Genomic DNA, 24,715 nt, shown 5'->3' on the forward strand with positions numbered 1-24,715 from the left:
ACACTTGCATGTTGACTACTTGCCCAGTATGATATAAGGCTGTGGAAACTTCAACTTATCTGAGTGTTGCTATAAACAAAAATCCTGCAGAAGCGTCTTTGAACACACTGAATCCCTACCAGCTTCAGAGCAGCTGCACTGTAGCTCTACCCGACTTCTGATCTCTGAGGGGTAGCAGGAGACAAAACGATGCACTTTATAGCGAAATACAGATGCAAACGAAGGAAGTTGACATTTACATCTAGAGAATTTTCTGGAAAACAATCAGAAATGACTGAAAGACAGAAATGATGACCGAACTAGTGATTCATACAGCTGATATAACTTAAAAACAATACAGAAATAATGTGCAGTACTGAAAATAGACATTTTATACACACTAGCTATACAAAAATACATTGCTTTATTTCAAATTGCAACGAACATCTTCCTTTACACAAACCTCTAAATCTGGATCACAAGCCATCAGTGTCAGATATGGTGGCCTTCAACAACTAGTCTGGAATACGTAGCTTTCCCATCCTTGCTTCCCTCGTCTACGGTTCACCGGACATCAGGCAGACATTCAATGACACATCAAAGCACAAACTTTAGCATCAAAAGCGCAACGCAGATGGAAAACGAAATGGCCACAAAACAATAAAACTTCAGATAATATCACTGTAACTACACTACCACAAGCACAAAATAACATCAGCTGAAAGTTGATGATGATGACTTCATCAAGGGGGGGCGGCTTGTTTACTGATGATTAGGATTTTCTGTATAATGTAGTGGAGCTGACAGTAGTGGACAGTATACAGTATCAGAACTAGGCCACATCATGCGTCACATCGCTCATTCTTTACAGCAGCAAATTTACAATTTGTAAAACGACATTAGAGTCAACATTTACATTGACTGTGTAGGCATTTGCACATCGGCACTCAATTACAATTCGTTCAGATTCTTCTGGTCTGTGACTCTAGAGAAGATTGTCGGTCAATTTTCCTTCTTGATGGCTTAAAGTGACCATAGTGAAAGAGTCCTCACAACTAGTGTTGATGGTGCCTTGACAAAGGCACTTAATCGTGGACTGTCCCAGTAAACCAGCCATGAGACCGTGTGGACTGTGATTATAGAGGACGATGAAGTGCTGTAGAATCTGATTACACAATGAGCTCTGTATTTATCACAGCTCAAAAATTTGGTGCCTCTTAAATATTGCACTTTGAAAAAGGGGAGATCAAATTTGGAATTTAATTAGAGGGCCAAGGAGTGTTTGTGCAAACAGCCCTCTGTTTAGTCTGGAAGTCTGGAAAGGGAAGATAGGATGGCACTGCGATGTAAGTGCAGGAGTGGATTTGGTGAACAGAGCAAGTGTCATAAGTAGAGGGTTTTCTGTTACTCTGCATCATTTCCCCTGGAGGTTGCTGAGCTCCAAGTCTTCCTTGCGGCGTTTCTGTTGGGTGAAGAGAGAGCTGAAGGGGTAGAGCTTAGCTTTGGCTGGGTAGTGCTGGCCAGCAATGTCCACCTCGTAGTCCCCACGGTTGATGAAGTCTGGGGTGATGGGTGTGGGGTGCCCGTCTGGGCCTGGCGGCGGAGATACGAAGCCCAGGCAGACATGGCGCTCAAGGCTGTAGCTGTAGGCGCTGCTGGTGGTTGTCCCAGCCAGGTGACCATTACGGTAGATTGGCTCCCCCCACCATGGCCACAGGTCAAGTTCAGTGTCATGGTCCTCTAGAACCAGCATGACGAACCGCCGAGACACACCGTCCTGACGCTGCTGCATCAACGCCTCACGTCCAAGGAAATTTGTGTCCTGATATAGAACAGCAGAGAGAGAGAGAGAGAGCAGTGCAGAAAGAAGACAAAATGTGTCGGAAAAGAAAAAAAGTGTGAAGCAAATAAGAGAAATCAGTAATTTCCAAACACTGCACAGCTATGTTTGAATGAATTTAGCAAACCACTGGCTTTTAATTTCACACATTTTTTTTAGTAACACAATGAAAACATGGATTACACTTAACGACTGCTCATCTCACAGCGATCTGTGAAACCAATTTCACACTGTGGGGTCCATTCATTAAAACTGTGCTGATATTAAGACAGTGTGCAGCAGCGGATGTTCCACTATTTTTAAATTGAGGCTTATGGTAAACTTCACCATCACTGCAGTGCCACCTGTTGTGCCTGCAGGTGCAGTTTGATGACTGAATTTTCTCTACATCCCAGCAACAACTACAACCCAGATGTCGAAGGTCTCAGCCAAGCAGATGCCTTAGTATGCTTTGTTATTCCGCTCTTCTTCTCTCATATTCCAACCATATCAAGTGGAAAAGGTAAAGCACTCATGGTTGCTGAGTCACTGGATAAAACTCAATGCAATGCACGAGTATTTATGTTATTCTTTGCCAAAATTGCCATGGTAACAACTAATGTGGCTGAAACACCTCAACGCCAAACAGGGCTTTAATAGTTATGCAACTGAACAAACAACTGACCTTATCAAACTTAACCCTGAACTCTCTTCCACACTCGAGCGGGGTGGTGAAGGTGTCGAGGTCTTGACCCCAGAAGGCAAAAAATTTCTCGATGCGAAGGCTGCGCAGTGCGTAATATCCTGCGTTACGTATTCCGTACTTCTGACCCACTGACATCACCTCGTTGTACACATGTAGTGCATACTGTGGAGAGCAGAGGAAAATACTAATGGTAGCACTTTCTTAACCAGTTATAATGTGGAATGGTGACTAGACAATGTTTGTGTGTGCAGCTCAAACCTCTATAGGTATGTAGAGCATGAAACCTGGTTCCCCAGTGTGAGTCATACTCATCACTCGGATCCCATTGGCATAGCCGACACTCATCTCCTGTAAACACACAAACACACACATGGTCAGTTACTGTTTCTGACAATGAAAGGATCAGAACTGGGCATAAACATAAATGTGTTTTGTCGTTGCCACTACCAGTGCTACATTTGTAACTAGTAGTAGTATCTAGCCTTTTTTTCCTACCTTACAGAACATGGAGGGGAAGTGGTCAGGTGTCATGGAAACGTACGACAGCTCGGCCAGAACATCCATTGCACGAGGCCCAATAAGATTTAGAGCTGCAGGTAAAAGATCAGAGTTACACACATTCGCAAAGCTCAGCTGAAGTTAGGTACTTATATCCATCAGGTTTCCTTCTGACTCCATTCACAATTTGTTTTAATACAATAACTCAAATAACCACCAATCAAGCACGGCTTATTGTTTACATAATGACTCTAAGTACTATTTATATTTTGGACATACAATTAGTGTCTGAACCAAATCCAGGTCACTTCTACTATTACATTACTTATGACACGATGGTGGGTGTATGACGTTCATTGAGTCCACTCTTTGATATTGTGTGGAAAGTAGATGGGCCCTCAAGAACTGTATCTGTGTCCTTACCTGTGTACTTCCAGCTGACATCCTCTAGGTGGAGGTGTGGGTCATTGGGCATGTGTTTCTTTATCCAGGACCAACAGTGCACCTGCTGGTCTGTTGGAGAAATGATGAAGAAACTGGAAAAGGGACAAACAGGAGAGTCATTTCAAATGGTCAGTGTAAGCCGCATGAGTCTACTGCTATTCTTGAGGTGTTCCAAACCTGTTTTTGCTGAGACGGACCACGCTGCAGTCGTTCTCATAGCCTCCCCTCTCATTCAGCATGCCAGTGTGGACAATGTGTCCAACAGGAACATCCAGGTCGTTAGCACACAGATATTGCAGCAGCTCCAGGGCCTGGTCTCCCGTTGACTGGGATGTCAGGACAGAGCAGAAATTCCAGCTTAAAACACTTTACTTACTATTCAACTGAAGTTTAAAGATTTGAAAAGAGGGAATACTTTACTGATGCTTAAGTGGATGTTAATTGACAAAAAGCACTTTCTACGTTCTATTTCTATGTCTATTGAGGACATTAATTAAACAGTAATAGAAAACGCATGATGACATCACTGACTAAGCGTGACACGAAGTGACAGAGGCTAGTGCATCAGCGCCATCGTGTCCAATGTGATCAAGTGTTAACACAATTACAGAAGCTAAAATAGTACATCATGACTCACAGTCAGTTCAAACTTGGTGAATGACGACATGTCAATGACACAGACAGCCTCTTTACAGCATTTCACTTCCGCTCCAACGATGTCAAACCAGTCAGGTTTGTAGAAAGTCTTACTCTGATCCAGAGACAGCAGATCTACAAACAAAAACCACTTACATGTCACGCAGATCCACTGCAGTTTATGGATGTGTGATTCATACAATAGAGTACATACAATACAGGTGAGCCTGTTTTAGTTTTTTACATTTGGCATGGAAAATAAAGTTAAACAGCCCTCTGTTTAGTTAGAGGTCAATCATTTTATAACTAATCACAATTTAGCCTAAAATATGCACACTTTCTGAGCAGAGAAGGAAATAAAAGTTCCCAGGAACACCGATATGTGATGCAACTAAATCATCAAGAATAAAATCAATTCTGGGTTTTGTGAATCAAAATTTAACTAAGAGATCACTAACTAATGTCCACACGTGTCCAGTGCATTACTAAGAGGTTTATTTCCCACCAAGCGGTATCAGTATCAGTTCACTGATAAATCAACTGTCTTCCTGAGAGCAGGGAACTGATCATAAGAGGGCAATATAATATATTATATCATTTTTGTTGTTGTATTGTCATCAAAACCTGGACTTTCTTAAGTCATTGTGGAAAAATACAACTGTTCACTTTAGAGCAACACAGAATTGTAAAACAAAATACTGATCCTATATTGCTTTTTATAAATTCACTGTATATAAACAAGTACTTTCAAAATAAGGCAATGACCACTCCTATGTTGTCCTGTAACAGCTGAAGTTATTGGATTTATGTATCGTCAGATTATGTACTGTATAAGCTAAGCATATCAACTGTACTGCACTTGAAAACCCTCCTCTCCTTACAGAAAATGTGGATGAGGTTCACTTATGACTTCAAAATAAAGGGAGTCTTGGTATTGCTGTTGTTGAGTAATCTGTACCTTTCCCTGGAGGAATAAAATATTTGGGCCTCTCAAAGCCATGTTTCTCCATCCAGCGAGCTCCCTGTGTGTCCAGACGATCATACAAGGGACTGGTCCTCAGCTGACGACCAGTCTGAAAGTCCCAGCGAGGGACCTTCAGTTCAAAGAGCAGGGCTGGACACAAACAAACACAGACACGTTAGAGAACAGACCAGATCATAACAGAGCAAAGACACAGTACATATTCAAACAATAGTTAGTACATTTCAGGGAAAGAAACACAAAACTAACACTAAATACAAATTAATAACTTTTAACAACTACAACAGTAGTTATTCAATGACTGAGCACTACACTGTGCTCCTGATGGCTGTATGTGACTTTGACATACAGCCATCTAAGCATCAAATGGACATTAAAAAACATACATATAAACTATATAAAGAGTTACTCACGCATGACTTCCATTACTCTGTGTCTCAGAAAGGTTCGGCTGCTCTGCAGGTTGCCAAAGCGTTTGATGTCCAGTGGCCAGACATTGGCAGTCGGGTAGCCATAGGTCATCCACTCTGCCAGGTACCTAGACAACAAACCACACGTCATGTCCTTTGTGCTTTATTATAATGCAAGAAAAACATAGGAATATCACAGTGGTGATCACTGAAATGAAGGAACATAACATGATGTTTGACGGTGTCCGCATGCTTACTTTCCAGCTCCTCCAGCAAAAGCCAGGCCAGAGGAGTTCATCCCTGCCAGCACGTAGTAGCCAGAGACACCTGGTATCTCCCCCATCAGACAGCGCATATCAGGGGTGAAGGACTCTGGACAGTTGACCAGCTGATGGATCTCAGCCAACTCAAGACCAGGCATTCTCCTCAGAAGGGCACTGAGTATTGGCTCTGGGGGTAATAATAATAATAATAAAAATATAACAATTAAAATGACACAAGTTAAAATATTAAAAACACACTAGAGGTGTTCTTCACATAAATATATTACATTTTGTATTGAGTAATGCATTTATTTAATTACTGTACAAGGAACAAACTATGTAATGATAAAGCTACTGTATACTGTCGGTCTTCACATTTCTAAACAATTGAGGACCCATTCCTATAAACCCCTTACATGTGAAATAATTACTTTGCTACTTTTATTTCTGAATCTCTCTACATTACAGACATCAACGCTCAACATACTGGAAATGCCTTTTTCACACACCACCAATTGACCTAAACCATCTGCTACTGCCATGTTGTGCTATGTCAAGTCCAAGAGGTTTTCCCTCATGAAATCTGACCCAGTGGCAACAACATAAAATGAAGTGCCAGTAGAAACCGCATTATGTGTTTCAGTTGCTGGTAAATTCATTTGAAAATTTCTCATGGACTTTTGAAACTTCTACACTTTTCACTTTCAATTTAAATCACTTTCTTTGATTCACTTGCAGATTGCTAATAATAAAACTAAAATAATTGTTACCGTTTCCTGACCTTGACCTTACAGTCATACCTTCAAAGAGCCATTGATTTATAACAGTCCTTACAGGATTTGAACTTGAATCTAATACCTGTTGTTCATATGCATTCATGAGACACTTGTTCCAAGCACACTATGTAAAACACAATACAGACACTTGACACTCTGAATTGTCTTAACAACAACCTGTTCAACTGTATGAGAAATCTCAAATTACTAGTATAAGTCAAGACTGCAAGACAGTTGTGTACATGTATACAGAGAAGTCACAGAAATGCTGCTTACAGCAATTAACAGCATGAAAGAAAAAAATCATTGTGCAGGCAATGGTCAAATTTGGTCTTGACTACTGAAATGCCCTGCTGATGGGGCTACCAGCATGCACTATCAAACTCCAACGGATGATCCAAAATGCAGCAACATGTCTCATATTTGATCAGTTTAGAAGAACACACGTCATCCCACTCTTCAGATCTCTGCACCCATAGCTGCCCACATCTAGACTTCTTTGCCCACAGAGTCAACTGAACAGCACCTGCCTACCTGAACTCCCTCATCCAGGATGTCTGGTGGTCTCTTCACCACACAGCACGTTCCACAATGGTGGAACGAGCTACCAAACTCTGCATGCTCAGCAGCCTTATTAGCAATATTCAAAGATCTGCTGAAAATATAACTCTTCCGCAACTTCCTGTGTACCTTAATCTTAAAAAAGTCTCTGTCCCATCTTGCACTTGCATCTGGAAATGGAAACAATTGTTCCTGTAGTGCTTGTCTTTAACATTTTCTCTTAGACTCTTGTTTGACTTAGATATTTTGCTTACCTTGTATCTAAGTTGTAAATCAGTTTGGGTAAAAGTCTCTGCTAAGTGACTAAATGTAAATGTAAACATCCCCACCTCCCCCCACTGTAGTCTTCTACAACTCTCTTCTTTACCAAAATGGTCCCAGTCCTCCTGCATGTTCTGGATCTCCAGTTGGTTGCGACCTTCAGTGAAGATGGGTTTGGGATTCTTTTCAAAACCCCCAGAAAGAAGGCCTCCCTGCCATGACCGTGCATATATCCTGCCATCCATATCAATCACCACTGGACAAGAGAAAGACTCAGTTACACATTCAGCTCTAGCCTTGTTTATAGCAACTCTTTATGTTAATGTCTGTATTGTATAATAGGCATTAACATAAATATGCAGAAAAATCTACTTCAACAGTAAACCATGGTTTTTAAATAAGTGGCTAAATTATTTCAGAGACAAAGATGATGCATCTAATAAATACAACTAATACATTTTAACACACACAAACACACACACACACAGACATTCAATATGCAGGGTCAAAGAATCAAGGGATAGACTCTAGTGTAGTGATAATGAAGCTACTCACAGAACAGAAGTTTCAGCTTATATAACTAGATGTCAGCTAAGGACTTCATATTATATATGCTTAATACATGTTGATGTTACATACTGTGCAATATGTTGTTCTATAAGTGAAACCGTCAAGAAACCAATTAAAGTTTTTACTACAGACTTTTCACTGTCAAAACAATAGCTATTGTAATTTCATATTTCTGTGCATTTGATGTGTAAGACCTGGGGTGTTGGCTGGAAGTGGCTCTTGCAGAGGTTTGGTGAGGAGGTAAAAGTGTTCACAACCATGAAGAGGAACCGACACCTTCATCTCACTAGCCTGGCCAAGTTCGTAAGCCCACTGAAGCAGAGACAGACAAAACAAATATGTCTATCTGCTGACAGTGTAATCTGTCTTGTAAGTCCTCCCAATTTATTAGTTATAAAGCGTTGATACGATGTAAGTCAGAATCAGATCAGATCAATATATAAGGTAATTCCTAAATGCTTATGATAGTTTTCCTCTCACAAATTATCCAGGTTCTTGCTGCGATTTGTATCCCATAATATCGAGCTTTACCTGTCCAGCACAGTTGATGAAATATTCACACTCAATGGAGCCACGTTCAGTTTCCACAGCCATCACATGACCCTTCTCCACCAGAACCTGCTGGACACTGGTGCGCTCCAGGATATGAACACCTGGATGAGAAAATCAAGGAAATGCAGCAACAAAAAGAAGAAAGAGAGGACAGAAGCATGAAAAGACAATGAAGAGGAAGAGGAGCACAGAGATATGGTACAATAGGTTTACAGTCAAACTGTAAAACATTTCCACTAACAGTCAGTCAAGGGCATGCTATGATTTTAAGTTACCTTGTGCAGCAGCAGCCACAGCCATGGCATGGTTAACATCAGGCGGGGACACCACAGCATCTGAAGGGAGGTGAATTGCCCCCACCAGGTCATGAATGTTAACTAAAGGGTGAAGTTTGGCCACATCCTTGGATTTAATTATGTTACAGCTGATCCCCATTACCCTGAGTGTTGGAGATGATAAGAGACAAGGAATTTAGATTTATACAGATATGTATTTTACTTTTGATCAGCATAGAGAAACTCAACTGAAGGAAAGGAGGAAGATACAGAGAACATATCTGGTTTTCTACCAGCAATCAAACTGCACAGTTAAGACTAAATTAATCTATTAAAATTTTTGGGCACCACCAGACACAAAGTTCATGTCTTGGAGTGGGCAAGTTGGAGTCAGGAACTCAAATGCATCCTGATTTTGGGGCTGAACTTGAAAGAGTTGAGCAGTTTTACACAAAACAGTTCAGTGTGCTGATGCAAATCATCTTCATCCACACAGACTCAAAGTTGTAGATGCTGTAAACTGTGTCTTTATTAAATACAGATGTGAGGTGTTGGGGTCTTACTTGAGTCTTGACGCCAGGCGCTTAAGAGAGATGAAACGATCCTGATTTTGGGCCAGACACAAAGACCCTGTCTTTACATAACCTGAAACACATACAACCATGCCATTAAATCTCATATGTGACCTAGCAAATCAAAAACAACTGTGCTGCAGAGAGTTAAGTCAAAATTACTTGTAATTAAACTCAAAACTGTCATGTAACTATCATTCTAGCTTTATAAAAGGAAAAAATATGCAAAAAGTCTTAAGGTGAGGGAGATTACTTGGTATGCTGGACAGATTTTATTAATTAATCCATGACTACTATTTTACTGAAACAAATTATAGAATTTACATCACTAAAATACAACATAATTTATTGCAAAATTAATTAATTGCTAGGTAATTTATTAAATAATGATGTCAGTGATATATAAAAGCTTTCTCCTTATGAATAGCGTGGATGTTAGTGGAAGCAAAGCTTGTCAAGCTGACCTGTTTTTATTCCAGTCTCCTCCTCCAGCCGCTGGTAAAGATTATTAGAGTAGTTGGCCATCTGACACTCAATAGAAATAGGCTTAGCCACGCTGACAATGCCAGCACACAGTCTGGTTGTTCCTGCACCAAGTCTGCCAACAAGGACAGATCATTTCCTTTAGCAGGAGAATATCCAATCAACAACTGTTTTTGCACATACTTTTTTCTCTACCAGTGTGGATCACTTCCCCCCTCTTACAGGGAAGTACAAAGCTTGCGACTAAACAGTAATCACTGGGTTAGAAAGAATACAGTGTATACCCTCAAAGCCAACATCTAGCTTATACTTGGGCCCAACCATGGTCCATTACGTTAAGGGATGACCCTATAGTGTATTACATTTCCCATGCCACCTCTAAAACATGACACTTTCCCAAGGCATGGAGCTTTTCTGATGTTAATCTCACCTGCCTTGCTCCAGCAGCACAATATCAGTCCAGCCCAGTTTGGCCAGGTGGTAAGCCACTGATGTTCCTACAATACCTCCTCCACAGATCACCACACGGGCCTGGTTGGGCAGTGGGAGCAGCTGTGAATCCCCACTGGCAGCCATGCAGTGGGGAGAAGTCCAGAGACTCCTGCCGGACAATCTGTGACCCGTCTGGGGAAGCAGCAGCCTGGGGAGCAGGACAGGGGACAGAGCCCTGGAGCTCCACACACAGCTGCACATAGCTGTGCTCTCTGCAACCACATACATAAACAAGCACAATGCCTCACATACTACTCATTTATTCATGAATTCAAAGTTAAGGCACGATAAGACTAAGCGTTAATTAAATTCTTAACATTGAAAATGCTTTTTACAAGGTTACACCGAAACACAGGGCTAATCTAAATTCATTTAGAGTTCGTTTTTTGCTATAATAACAATCATATTGACCAAGTTTTGTAATAAGCTCAACAACAAAAGATGACATTAAAGATAATATTCACAGTTTTGCAGTGAGGGAAGGTTAACTTGTAGTAGTCCTTCAACTGTCACAGCTGCATGTTAGAGTAGCTCTGAAGAACTGCTGAAGTTAAACCTTTAGCAGCCAGCTAGCTTTAGCTTGCGGCAATGTCACGTTAGTAATTTTGTAAATTATCCTTGAGCTTCATATTAGGTAAAGGGCTTTGGCTCACCAGCAGATAATTTAAGTTTCTCAAAAGTTGCCTGACGTTGTCGGTTTTGGAGTTACAACTAGCTACGTTAGCTGCAGCGGTGCTCCAGCTAATGTTAGCTAATGCTAACGTAGTTGACGCTAAACCCCAGGCTACAGTAAAGCTAGCTGATGTTGGTTATTTAGCCAGGCCAATGGCTTAACGTCAACGTAAACATTTTCCCTGGCGCTCCGCCGATTGTTTACAACGAGATAAAACTCACAGAACCAGCCGAGTCCAGACGTTGTAATACTTTAATGAGAGAAGTGAATAATAGTGACTGATTGAACTGAGATCAAGTCTTATTTAGATACAGCAGCCTGAATAACAACCTGAGCTTCCGGTCGAAACTTTCAAAATTAAATCCTTCGGTCCTTCAGTTAGTGCAGCAGTAAGCAGTGGGTCAATCTAAAAGCTCAGTAAAACAATTAATTTATTTCAATTATCTTGTTCACAGAGGTGACAAATGTGCAGAAACTCTTTCAAGTAAAGTTATTTGCATGAAAAGTAATGCACTACAAGTAAATGTTTTAAAAGGAGAAATAAGGGCCTCTGCTACCTACTGAGCTGATGTGGAACAAAACAGTAGCAGGTGAAGGTGAAGATCATTTAAAGTCACTTTATGGACTGCCAGGTGTTTAATCCATAATGGCATCACATGGTCCTTGATTATGATCTGTGTTCATCTGAAAACTCCCAAAGCTCTTGGCAATAAATTTAGAGTTAAAGTTAAAATAAACCATGAAAAAACAAAAATGCCTAAAATTCATCCCACATATCTTGGGGTAAAATCCTACATAGCTTTTAGGTTAAATGTATTCATTGACTTAAACTACTGATTAATTATGTTATTGACTACTTGATTTAAGTACTGCTGTCAGTTTTTAGAAATATAATAAAGGCTTTGAATACCAGGCACATGTTTTTAAATAGGTTTTCTCTACTACTAGCTTTACTACAAGGGCTTAGTTTTTAATGTTTTATGTTAACTGATCAAATCAATTACACTAACAGAAGTATCAGCTCTGGACATGCAAGATGTATAATAATATACTCAAGTAAATGAAATAATTCTTGAGTATTTTAATTTTCTGCTATTTTATATTGCAATGAGTTAGTAGTTACTGCTGAGAATCTGATTAATAATAGAAAATGCAATGCTAATTATGATTATCAAATTCAAAAAATATAATCATCATAACAAGGGCTTAGTTTTTAATGTTGATGCAACATGATCAACACAATGACTTATAATTCAATAATATCATAGTCATAGATGTGAAATAAACAATTCTACATAAATAGCATTTTTACTTTTGATACTTCAAGATTTTTTTTTGTTTGTTTGTTTGTTTTTAACTAATGCTTTTGTACTTTTATGTAAGTAACATATTATGCAAGAATTTTACTTATACGAGAGTTTTTTTTCTCTCTTCTATATTTCTTTTTTATTGTTAATTACTTTTTACCCCACTGCTTAGTATAAATTAATGCATAATACATTTTTAAAAAAATGTGCTAATGTGCTGGAAGTGACCACTGAGGGGCGTTAAAAGCCTGTTTACAAAGGAAAGAAATTGTGGGCAGTGTACTTTCTGCAACTCTATCTGAGACTCACCCACCAACAAAATATAACATGTTCTGGATGTCAGTCAAAGATGAACTCCCACTGAGATGGTAAGTCAGTCACTAGGCGCTGCAACTTTTGCATTAAGCCTCCATGTGGAGGTGGCAGATTAAAGCAGTTTAGCATAAAAGATTGCTGTCTATCCAACTATGAACAAGCAATTCTTAATAAATTTTATTTTATGGTTGTTATTAAAAAAGATCTCTAATTATCAGAAACATTTTCAGTGATTACAACCAAACTGGTGGTGCTCTCTAACACATCTTATGGGTATATTGGTTGTTATGCTTATGTTGTTGATGCTTAAAAGTGATACGCAAACCCATAGCAGCTTCATAAAATATTAAAGTAACTGAAATATTTAAAAAAATCTAATATATACACGTTAGTTGCCACTTACTGGCTATACTGCAAAAATGAGAACAAAACACCTCAAGACACGGAATCAGTTGCTGCATGACAAGCCACGAAGGAAATAGTAAACTATTTTATTGACATGTTTAAATTCAGCTATTTACAAGTTTTCATACTGGACAACAAAAAAAACATTTCACGCAACACAATTTAACAAAAAAAAAATAAAAATAAATACAGTTTGTACATACAGGAATGCGGTGTCCAGGCAAAAAATCTCAGACATGATGCTGGCTTATGTCAGTAACATCAGTTTGGCAAGATCAGAAGCATATACGTATGGATGGCTGTTGACTGTTTGAGTTTGCCATTGCACCAAATGGAAGTAGTATTTTGTTTTTTTTTTATTTAAAATGTCCTCGGGGGCCCTGTCTTATGTGTCTTTTGGCATCATGAAAATCAGTGAGTTATAAATAAACAATTCATCTAGTACTATACAGTACTTTACTGCTGACTTTACCCTATCGATAAAGCCAAAACTCTGGTATTGTCCTTGGTCAAAGAGTAGTAGTAGTTTTCCTGATGGACTTCCTAACAGTTTAGTTTTTTTTTTTTTTTTTTCAAGGATACTCCAAAGCCAGAGCCTTGCATGTAAAAAATGTTTGCAAAACTTGCTCTTTTACACATAACCCAGGAATTAATACCCTAAAATAACCCTAACATACTTGACACAATAGTAGTCAGAAAAACAAAAGCAATGAGGGAATTTTTAAACTTCCCTAACTAACGTCCCCAGCACATTTTAACTATAAACTAAATTAAATTTACTGCAGGACTACCAAGAATCAGGGCTTGGAAAAAATGATTGTTCAGGTCCCACAGTATAGATCTAAATGATTTAGAGCACCCACAGCTGTGCAGTGGGGCCTGGAAGATTAAGGGGTTTCTAGTTACTCCACTGGAGGAATAAGCTGGACAGACAAAGTGTTGTTTCCAACACAAATAAACGTGATGTTAAATATAAACAGCAATTCATATGTATTGGGTCAAAGGCTTCATTTTGACTTTTTGGTAAATGATTTAGATTCAAAAGGTCAACTTTGGTGACACCAGTAAAAGTTTGATTTATGTTGGTGATTGAAATTCAAACGAACATCACTGAAAATACATGAGGAAATTGTTTTATGGCAGTGGTTCAAAGATACAGGCTGCTAAACCTCATTTTGTTGGGTGAGGTCTTCTGACACGCTGTTGAATTCAGTGGCCCGAGTGCTTATCCCCAGATACTGCTTCAGGAATTCGCTGAATCGTTTTTGGTTATTCCACTTGCGTGCTGACTTCCGAATGCCAGTGAAGCCACCGTACCTCTTCTGGTATGATCTTCCTGGAGATATAAGCTTCCTGTAGCTGTGCCTTCCTTTCACGAAGCCTCCAAACCTCTTGGAGATGCTCAACCCTAAATCACCCTGACTTCTTGCTGCCAAGTCAGCATCTCCTTCTTCTTGCCCTGCCTCCTCCTCATACTCGTCCTCAAGGGATATGGCATTCTGGGATTTGTAGGCAGCGTTCAGCTGGGTGCCCTTGCCAGTCATATCCCTCCTGTTCACTCCGAGTTCCCGGTTCACATGATCAAACCTTTGCAAAGCAATGGGCAGCAACAGATCTCCCTCCACCTGCACTTCCTCCGGAGGAAACAGGGCCTCCACCTCCTCTTGTGACCTTTTCTGAATGGTACTACTTAGTACAGCAATTGGTGAGGACAGCACATTGCGACACGAGTCCCAGGAAAAAGCGGGGGAGACGTTTCCTTCGCATTCAATAAGACACACCTAACAAAGAGAAAAACACAAGATCATGTGCATTACCTTTCTGAAATCAGTTCATGTCACTTGAAACTTGAAACAGTCTTCACTGTGTAAAGTTTTTAACACAAGGTGGTGAGCACAGTAAACATTATACTTGCTAGACATTTAACTGCTGACATGCTCTTCCCTCCACCCCTTCTGTGTAGATACGATGTTAGACTCTATGCTAGATTTAACTAGTGGTAGGTGAATCTATGTTGTCTGATATTGTTTCGGGTGAGTATTGGCAAATAGAATTGAATTGAAATAATGTGTTTGGGGTTGTTTGAGTAAAAGGTCCTTAGCACTGAGAATAGAAAAATCAATATAACAGAATGAAATTGATTGGATTTCTAAGATATTCATCACCTATTTGTTCCACTTCAGTGGTTCAGAAGGTTTGTGTGTGTGTGTGTGTGTGTGTGTGTGTGTGTGTGTGTGTGTGTGTGTGTGTGTGTGTGTGTGTGTGTGTGTGTGTTATAAGGTGTGGGGGAATCTATCCATCAGAATAAGACTGAGTATTATTACTATGCATGAAATACTACATTGCTTTACACATCATCCCCTGTTTCCGTGAAGCAGACTCATCACTAATCATGGAAGCTCTGGTCGCTTATTGATTTACATGTGAAATTCCTTTCCTTCAGCCAGTATGCAGGGATGGAGAGTAAAGAGGAGGAAACATGGTAAAATAAGCGAAGCAACACTAACAGTTTTAAGTTTTCTCTTTAAACCTATGTACACGTAAATGTCTTCTTCTTGTGGGTTGCCTGCCAACATATCTGAGAAGGAGATATGCCATTAACCTGAAAGAAACGACCAGCAGGCATAGCCACCAAGAAAAGGAACACACATTTATCCCCAGGAATCAATTAGCCACAACAAATTAAAACTCAAATGCCAAAAGGGTAAATTTGTTGAGTCATAAACAGGGATGGAAATGCAGAGAGGACAGGATGAATAAAGAACGATGGGATGATGGATTTCCACTTATTTTTAGGCCAAATTAGTGTATCAGTAAGATAATGTGTTTATGTGAATCTGTACCTCATATACTATATGATATGGTGTAGTCTAACCTTGACTGGAAAGCATTTGCTAAAATTTTAGTGCATGACTTTTTTTACTTATGTCTCATGCAAGTTTCCATTTCCAGCCCACCTTTGTGACTTTGAAGTGTGGGACTATGTAAATTAGTTTACATTTGCATGTCTGCCTTTAAGGCATTTCCTTTTTGTCTCTTTTTGTTTTTATACGTGTAGTGTGTATAAAACGTGTGTGCATGAATGTTGTTTGTGTGCACTCCTCACCATGGTGTTGAAACTGAGCTGTTTGGGCAGGATATTGCTGCAGGACACGCAGTCGGCCTGGCAGTCACTCCATCCAGGATCACACAAACAGAGCAGCAGGAGAGCCACCACAGTCTTCATGGTCCAACTGTCTGCTGCAAAACACAGGACAGAGCAAGTATACAACCTCAGTCTGACTGCATGATACACTGTGCCCATTTGTTGCTTTTTGTTTTAACTGCACCGTTCACATGTACTTTGCTCAGTCATCATGATTAGGCCACGTCCTGTGCAAACATGGTGAATGATCTGCACTAATGTAGTTATACAGGTCTACATTTAGGTCTCGTAATAAAGAACAATAAGAGAGCGGCATGAGTAATTTGGAGGGGACAGGAAGTGAGAATAGGGCACAAATCGAGTCTAGACACTGAGCAGAGCAGATACAAAATGTGACAAAAAGTACAGAAGAAAGAGGAAAAGAAATGTGTTTGACCTTATTCTGGAACGAACAGACAAATCTGGTGAGTCTGACGTCAGACACCCAACCAGAGTTTTCGGCTCGTTAAACAAACTCGTTAACTCCTTTAATTGATGCCTCAATTTACGCCTCTGGCAACAAACTGAGTCATTGGTTTTTGTTGACAAACACACACACACACACACACACACACAACATTTAGACACCCAGACTTGGACTGACAAGACACACGCTCACATCAAATACAATAATAGACAATACTCTAATACATACACCACTCTTTTTAGCTGTAGGTTGTCACTATCTACACCAGAAAGCAAAACTAATTAGTCTTCATAATTTGTAATAGAAATTTGGAATCTATTCAGAGTAATTAAAAACTGATAAAAGTGTAGTTGCACTACAATTCATGCCAATCTATGCAAAAAAGCCAACTCTAAGAAATTAATTAAAATTAATCATTCTTCGTGCGTGCAAACAATTACAGTGTGTGTGCTGTAAGGAGGATGGGTTTTACAATGAAAGACAAAGGGAAGCTAAGTCATTTTAGGCCTGAATATTGCAGGACGGCTGAAGACAGTATGAAACCGGCAGATGGCAGCGGATTTAGGCAAACAGCTTGGGTGTCTGCATTTAGCCCCAATGCATCCCACCGTCCATCCTCCTGTCAAAGACTCTGTTCTTTCAAAGATGAACTGTCATCATGTGGGGTTTAGCAGGTTAGGGTAGGGTTAATCATTGTCATATAGCATGTTAGCATGCTAACCTTTGATCTATACCACAAAACACAGAGTACAGCTGAGGCTAAAGGGATTGCCAATTTGGTCATCAGTCAATTAAAACACTTTGATGACGGCACCTAAGTAAAAACGCTTTCTGAGGGGATTTGTCCACTTGAATATAGAATAGTAGAATATTTCATGGTAGTGTCTACTGTGGCCAGGTTCACTAGCAGTTACCACCTTAAGACATCTGAGTCTCTAAAAGCTTTTCACACCTGGACTTCGGCAATTTATTAATTTAAGGGTGTAGATGCATGGGCAAAATTGTCATCTTTATCTGTTGAAAATTAAATCTACAAATAATAAATTGTTCAAAAAGTGAAGGACTCTGGATACTTTCTGAAGCCTGTACATTCACACACAGGTACAGGTACAAACTCTTTATCTGTTTTTGTCAGAAAGTAATGTGGGCTGTTAAAAGCCCTGTAAAAACGAGTAGGACCTCTCAGCGACTTATCTTGTCTGTGGGCTTACACTGATGTCTGCAGGTTCTCTCGAGAGCCTTCAAAACCCAATTACTCTGCTTTTAATTAACTGATTAACCACTAAATAAACCAGTTAATTAAGTCATTATTGTCTGGTGCTGGGCTGATGCACCGCTCATGAAGGTCTTACAGCCCAGTAGGTGATGAAACAAAGTCTAGCGGGAGTATCTCTCAACAGTACCTCTCATCTCATCCACCTCAGAAAATGGGACTGCATGGGCTGATGTTGTGACGTTTGACCTGTGCTGCTACCTGCAAGATAGGCTTAGAGCAGCAAAAAAGCAATCGAATCGAATGTGGTGTCACCTAAGCTTTGTAAGTACTATTTAGATAAATGATGAATGAAGTTGCTGATTAAAAACTAGGTATACTCAGGTTCTTCTGACGTCGAAGACTTTTTCTGTACAATCTGGTCTGACTGACAGTCTCGTCATCTGGCAGCACACAACTCACTCTGAGGAGCTCACAATGTGTTATCAAAATTATTTTTTCTCCATTATTGCACTTTTCACATCAAGAACAGCAACTATAAAATAAATTACTCTGAGCCCGGAGAGCGACTTAAAGCCGGATTATTCACGCGTGGTTGAACGAAGGAGCAGTGTGCATCCGCCTTGGAGTTCGTCTTTATTTTTACAAGCTGAACTGCAGATTAATTTCATAACTCATAAGTAATAAGCACAGTATTGTCAGATTCGCGTGACTACATTGTGTGCCTCAGAAACTGGACACACTGCAGCTGTGACTATGTAAGGACAGCAGAAAAGTCGATTTTTTCTTTTAATGGAAGACACTTATTTTGACAGACAAGTGCCTAATTTGTATGCACCATCTATGGCATTGTGTCTATTTCACACAATATTATAAGTTGGGTTAGGGCCAATCATGTGCAGTGTGTAGTTTAAGCCCTATACATTGAGTCATTATTATTATTATTGTGTTACAGTATTGCACAATTTCAACCTGATTGCACCAGAAATCGACGACAGTACAGTAACTGACATAGTAATTAAGGTTACTAGATGTGTCTACTTACGATTTCACTGTTTTATTACACCCGTCAAACTCTTTCTTTGCTTAAAGATTGATCAACCAACCTGCAGTTTTATATTTAATTTACATTTTAAATTAAAATTAAGGACAATGGCTTTGAAGGTTTCAAGAGGAGAGGGCCCATACTTACAGAATAATTACAGTGTATTCGTGATGTTGGCTTTGTTAGTTGATGAATCAGTTTGACAGGTAATTAAGTGTTATTTAGTCTTCTGCCTGGAGCCAGATGCTACTACTACTGCAAACTACTTTCTCTGTCAGAAAAGTCACTTTGATTGGCAGCATAATCCATACCCACTCAAAATACATTGTGCTCTTTGTTTTAATATTGATAGCTAGCAAACTAGCAAAATGGCAGCACGGTCACTAATGTGACACATTTGAGGACAGTAAATCTACGCTACCCATCAATCTGTATATTAGTCGTCCCTGTCACTACCTACGTACATTATCTAAGCATCGATTTATGTGTCGTTACACTTCTTCTCACCCACTCACTTTGTCACTCTCACACTTTGTCTGCGTGCTGCTACTATCATCAACACCAAAGTTCACAAGGATTTTAATAGTAGTGATGCCTCCGTGCTCATGTCAAAATACAAAATATTGCACTGTAACAGCTAAGTTCTACTTTGGAGATGTTAGTAATCACCCCTTTAGCAAAACTGTGGAACTTGAAATGCCTCATACACAAAAACTATGAGAGATCCATTCAAAACTTTGGCTTAATTGTTACCTACCACATATTAATGCATCCAATAGTAAGTTATTAATGTCCATTAAACATATTTTCATCAGTTCTGCTCCTGGTCTCCTGCTTATTGACATGTGGATATAAAGTGGGTATTTTGACGTATCTCCAACCAGAAGGAACCTTGTACAAGATGTTCCCTGTTATTCCATTCAGACTGTGAATGACGAGACAGTAGATTACATGCTGAAGCCATTACAGGCAGACACGCTAAGCTAAATCAATACTGCTTCTTAATGCGTTTTATCTCATGTCGATTTAGATCAGGAGATGTGCTTACAATCATATTAATGGTTCCCACATCCATGTAATATGTATTTCTTTTGCTGGTGATGTTGTGTACATATCTAGAGATGAGGTGATGCCCTGTAATTCTTACTTGTCTATCCTACCAGCACATATTTAAAGTCTATGTGACTTTTTTCCCTATTGTAGTTCTACAGTATGAATTATTGCTGTATATCTAAACTGAATTAAACCACATACTGTAATGTCAGGGTAGGTATTTTCAAACTAATCTTTTGCCAAACACAGGTTCAACTAATCACTGTACTAACACTGTGTGCCTGGCTTAATACACTTAAATGGAAGGAACTGTCAATAATGTTATTAGTTACACTTGTGCTTTCCTGCCATCATAGCTCTTAACGAGGTAAGGGTATATCAGATCAATGACTTATTGAATTTTGCCAAAGAATCTTCAAAGGTTATATAGTCTTGATTTTTTTTTTTTTTTTTACTCCAGACCTCTGTGAGTTTGAAGAGATAGAAGTTTGACTCTGAGGTGAGTGGGAGTCTGCAGGGATGCGGCAGTAACTTGTAAAATCAGGCAACATAAGAAAATATTTGATATTTAAATCATGTCTTCAGTTGGCACAACAGTGAACTGAAAAGCTACTTCTTGTTATCTGCCAACATAGACAGAGAACAAATCACACAAATACCAACAGAAAGTAAAGTCTGCCAAAGGCTTAGCAATGCGGGATGTCATTTTTGTAACTGTGCAAGATAAGAATTGTGGAACCAAAAACACCTCCAAAACAAGGTTATTCAAAAATGTAGACATATTCATGTATTTAATGACATTATGGCTCCAGAAACATTGGGCTTTGTCATGTGTTGTATTTGTAGGAGAAATAAAAAAATCTTCTGTGAGTTCAAAGAATTTCCCAAAAAGTGTCTGTTACTCTCAAAGAGTAACTTTTTTATGTTGATACATCATCCGCAATGTAAAGTCTGGACTGAATGGGAGTGTGCAGACTAGTGCACATATGCACTCAAAAAAGGTTACACTCACATTTAAAGACTTTTTTGGATATAATAAACTGTTAATTCATTGATGTACAAAATGGGCAAATGTATGTATTCCAAAGGGATTGACATTTGATAACAAACTACTATATTACCTCCAAATGCTCAGAAATAAATAGGGAGAGGTAAAAATCCATCCCTTGCAGAGATAATCTGCCTACTTGCAACAGCCTGAGCCCTTCATGGCCACACCTGCGTGTACAACACATACAACACATTCTGCTCATGGACATTTTATCTATCCAACACTTATCACAGTTTCCAGTCTGAGGTCTAAACATATATATACTACGTGAGTCCCTCGCTGAAAAAATACAGGAGCCTGAAGAGACGTCAGGGCCTTTTTGCTCTGATATTTTTCCTGTGCCACAGAACAATCATTATCAAAAACAGAAAAAGAAAATGTAGCTTCCCCCCTAGAATTAAAATGACTGCAACTACATCTGACGGGAGTCACTTCTCTTTTGATGTGGAAACAGAAGAAAAGAGAAAAATGCTGGAGGCAGGAGGACATATGGAGAAGGATCTATGAAATCCTCCCATCATAAAAGGATGGTCAAGGACCCTGCTGCGTTAGAAACATTGCATCCACAGATTAACTCCACTCCTTCAGTGCAGACACCACAGCTGTACAAACTGGCTCTATGCCGTGTGACCCGTGGTCCAACACTCCTTATCCTCTCTCCATTTTCCCTATCCAGCCTTTGATGGTTTCCTGGGGTTAAGAAGTGTATCTATAAAGCTAATGAGGTGCACCGTGTTGTGGAGGGAATCAACAAATATACTGATACTGAGAGCAGATGGATTAAAGAGCATTGTTAGGCCATGAGACACACAAGACAAGGACTGTGGGGCTACAACTCTGCATATTGTGGGGTTTTTTAAGCTGAAGATCCATGTTGGAAGAAATACATCACTAATCACACATCACTTTTTCTTTTTTTTCTTTTTTTTTTGTCATTTAATTTTTCCCTCAAACAATCGTTGGATGAAAAGTAAAATATTTGACACTACTTTACTTTTTTTAGGTATTAATTTCTGACAACGCCCAGATATTTTGTGTGCAAGTCCACCAAATGATGGCAATGTTTTGTCTGTTTCAAAATCTAGGAAAAGCGAGAATATCACAGCAACATTGCACACAGCCTCAGATTTTTCAAGTCTGAGAGTAAAATGCTCTTTATCTCTGTGAGACATGCAGCAGAAGGTTCACAAGAGTTGTATTAGATATTTCAAACATCCATTACAGTAGATGTTAAAATCCAAGAGATGTGGGAATTGGATTTCACTGTTACATCATCATGTTTGGCCAATAAGGAACACACAATACAACACCACTATTCATTCACTGCCAACAGCTACAGTTGTAGTGTTTCATGGTGTCTTTTTAAATTCCAAAAATGATATAAACTATTATTAGTATAGTTTGTCATTTCACCCACATCTATATATTAATAACTCATAACTATATTCATTAAGATTTATTATAGTTTAATTTTGCTCGGCTCCCTCTTTAAAACCTCAACGTAGACGTCACTTGACTTGTTTCACCCAGCAGAAATGCTACAGCATAATCAGAAGTCAATTTCTCAACAAGTAAACAAAGCTGTTGCAAATCCATTTTGATTGAATGTGAGTGTGTGTGAGTATTTACACTAAGGTTATGAGAGGGCAGTATTTCTCCAAATCTGTAAAAAAAAATGACATAGCTTTAGTCTGTTCACCCCTGGTCTGAAGATGCAGCAGAAGCTTTTGTTACAAATATAATTACAGCCAGAGAGAAGACGTTAGCATCAGTCACTGTTAAAAGAGCGTTTTGTGTAGCAGCTTTCTTAAAGTAGTCACTTCTGCTTACGGAGTTTATCAAGGTCAAATGAAAAGTGAGCCCCAGGCTAGACAAACACTATGCTAATTATTCCGTGTACATGATAATCAATCTTAAATTAAAAATTTCCACTTTGTAATGAGTTTTACACATGCAGTAAAGAGTGTAAATGTTATAGTAGAACAAGTAGAGCAACTGTTGTTACTATAGTAATACTAATACTATGACTATTATCTACATAACAATTGATTTAAATTCAGCTCTAAATAGTTTAAAAAACTCAATTCAAGTTTGTATATTTATAAATAACTATAATCTATAAAATATAACTAATGATTATATTTTTAGTGTGATAAAAAATAAGATCTAATCACATCAGTCAGTCCCATTCAGCCTGATCTTAGTTTATTACACCTGCCTAGGAACAGTTCGTGCTCGTAAAGACCACTGGGACCAGCAGGAAAATGTGGCCAGATTGTTTGTATTTAATCATCAAAATCCATTTAGATTCTTGTTTTTATTACCTCCTTCCATGAACAGAACATCCGTTTCACTGTGAATGCCAGTACCAAAACCAGTTAACTTGAACTGTATAATTGAGTTAAAACAAACTAAAATCAGAAGTCATTTCCCATTACTCATGTAATATTCTGTCAGAAATTAACCATAGTACTATGGTTATTTTCTTAATGTGAACCCTGCGGGGAGTTGTAATTAAAAACAAGGATCCTAAAAGCACATGTTGTCACTCAGTTACCTTTGCACAAATGCTTTTGAAGCCCTTAAAACAGTCCACTTATAGTGAGAGAAGCGAGTTCAGGAAACTCTGGTTCTGGTTAACCAACATTCGCTGCCCTAAATTACCTTTCATTCCTCTGTGTCTGGAGCTACAGTGTCAACACAAACGGGAGTTTTCTGTGAGGTCTCCCCATTCATTCACGAAACCCACTAGAGCATGACGGTAAATCAGGCCTTAACGATTAATAACTAATCAGAACCAGTGATTCGCTGACACACAAAGCTGTCTTTGTGGTTCTTCTCTTGTGTTGAAATTATTTTAATTTGTTTTTACTTGTTTTAATTTAATTATAAAAAACATTGAATTCAAGAGTTGAAGTCTTTCTGACACATCAAACATATTAGAAGCAAATAGTAATGATTTTTTTTTTTTATTCAGTTGGTAATGTTTTACACATTATCAGTTATTATTTAATTTTCCAAAATGCAAAAAGATTCAGTGCAAAAGGTCAGAGGTCAAGCTATTTGTTATCTGCCTCCTCCACTGTCCTTTTCCTCTGCAGGCTGTTCTTACCTGTATTGGGGTGATAGTGCAGGTGCCTACAGAAGTCCGCTGGGTGCAGGTAGAAGTTCTTGAGTGCCGCGTGCGTTTGCCTCCCCTGGTCTGAGTGCAGTATTTCTGGCTACGTGGAAGCTGGAGACAGCTGCTCTTTATAGGGTCCCACCCCTCCCCTTCAACCTCCTCCTCTGATTCTCTCTCTCTCTCTCTCTCTCTTTCAAAACTTCCTCGTTCATCACGGAGACAAAGAGAGAGAGAGAGAGAGAGAGAGAGAGAGAGAGAGTGACTGAGTGAGGGATGGAAATCAGAAAGGATGGTGGAGGAAGACAGCTGGGAGATGGCAGGGATAGGGAGTGACTGGGAAGGTAGGAGGGAGAGAAGAGGGTGGCACAGAGGAGAGAAAGATAAGAATGGCAGAAGGACAGAGTAGAAATGGAAACAAGGGAGAAGGGATGAAAAAGTAGAAGAGGACAAGCAACTGAAAGAGACGAAGATGAGAGAATGGAGAAAAGAGGGAGGTTGAGATGGGCAAAGGACGGAGAGACGAAAAGAGGAAGACACTCTTTTATATTTGTTATCATCCAGGTTACAAGAAAGGTGTAGAATAATCTAGAAATGAGACTGTCCCTCATTTGTGACAATATGTTATTACAATAGGAGCATTAA

The 24,715-nt window shown here is 39.2% G+C and overlaps 2 protein-coding genes across 3 annotated transcripts; both read right to left on the reverse strand.

Moving 5' to 3' along the window:
• Nucleotides 1-180: 180 nt before the first annotated feature.
• On the reverse strand, nt 181-11,276 carry pdpr (pyruvate dehydrogenase phosphatase regulatory subunit). Of its 2 annotated transcripts, none has more exons than XM_026377996.1 (18): nt 11,174-11,276; nt 10,218-10,491; nt 9,769-9,902; nt 9,296-9,377; nt 8,733-8,896; nt 8,437-8,558; nt 8,100-8,217; nt 7,442-7,591; nt 5,732-5,924; nt 5,478-5,602; nt 5,041-5,196; nt 4,084-4,217; nt 3,624-3,772; nt 3,426-3,538; nt 3,000-3,094; nt 2,763-2,852; nt 2,484-2,666; nt 181-1,801 (listed from the first exon to the last, which is right to left on the reverse strand). In XM_026377996.1, exons 2-18 carry the CDS (start codon nt 10,478-10,480, stop codon nt 1,394-1,396), a joined length of 2,679 nt encoding a protein of 892 aa, XP_026233781.1. In that variant the 5' UTR covers nt 10,481-10,491; nt 11,174-11,276; the 3' UTR covers nt 181-1,393. The 2 variants fall into 2 exon arrangements, with proteins under 2 accessions (XP_026233781.1, XP_026233782.1); XM_026377997.1 differs by lacking the exon at nt 11,174-11,276 and adding an exon at nt 10,933-11,160.
• Nucleotides 11,277-13,061: 1,785 nt separating this feature from the next.
• pnoca (prepronociceptin a) lies at nt 13,062-24,154 on the reverse strand. Its single transcript, XM_026378589.1, has 3 exons — nt 24,065-24,154; nt 16,086-16,219; nt 13,062-14,760 (listed from the first exon to the last, which is right to left on the reverse strand). The coding sequence occupies exons 2-3, from the start codon at nt 16,203-16,205 to the stop codon at nt 14,143-14,145; spliced, it is 738 nt and encodes a 245-aa protein (XP_026234374.1). The 5' UTR covers nt 16,206-16,219; nt 24,065-24,154; the 3' UTR covers nt 13,062-14,142.
• Between the last annotated feature and the right edge of the window lie 561 nt (nt 24,155-24,715).

The sequence above is a fragment of the Anabas testudineus genome, chromosome 3 (assembly GCF_900324465.2).
Source record: "Anabas testudineus chromosome 3, fAnaTes1.2, whole genome shotgun sequence".
Taxonomy (NCBI): Eukaryota; Metazoa; Chordata; class Actinopteri; order Anabantiformes; family Anabantidae; genus Anabas; species Anabas testudineus.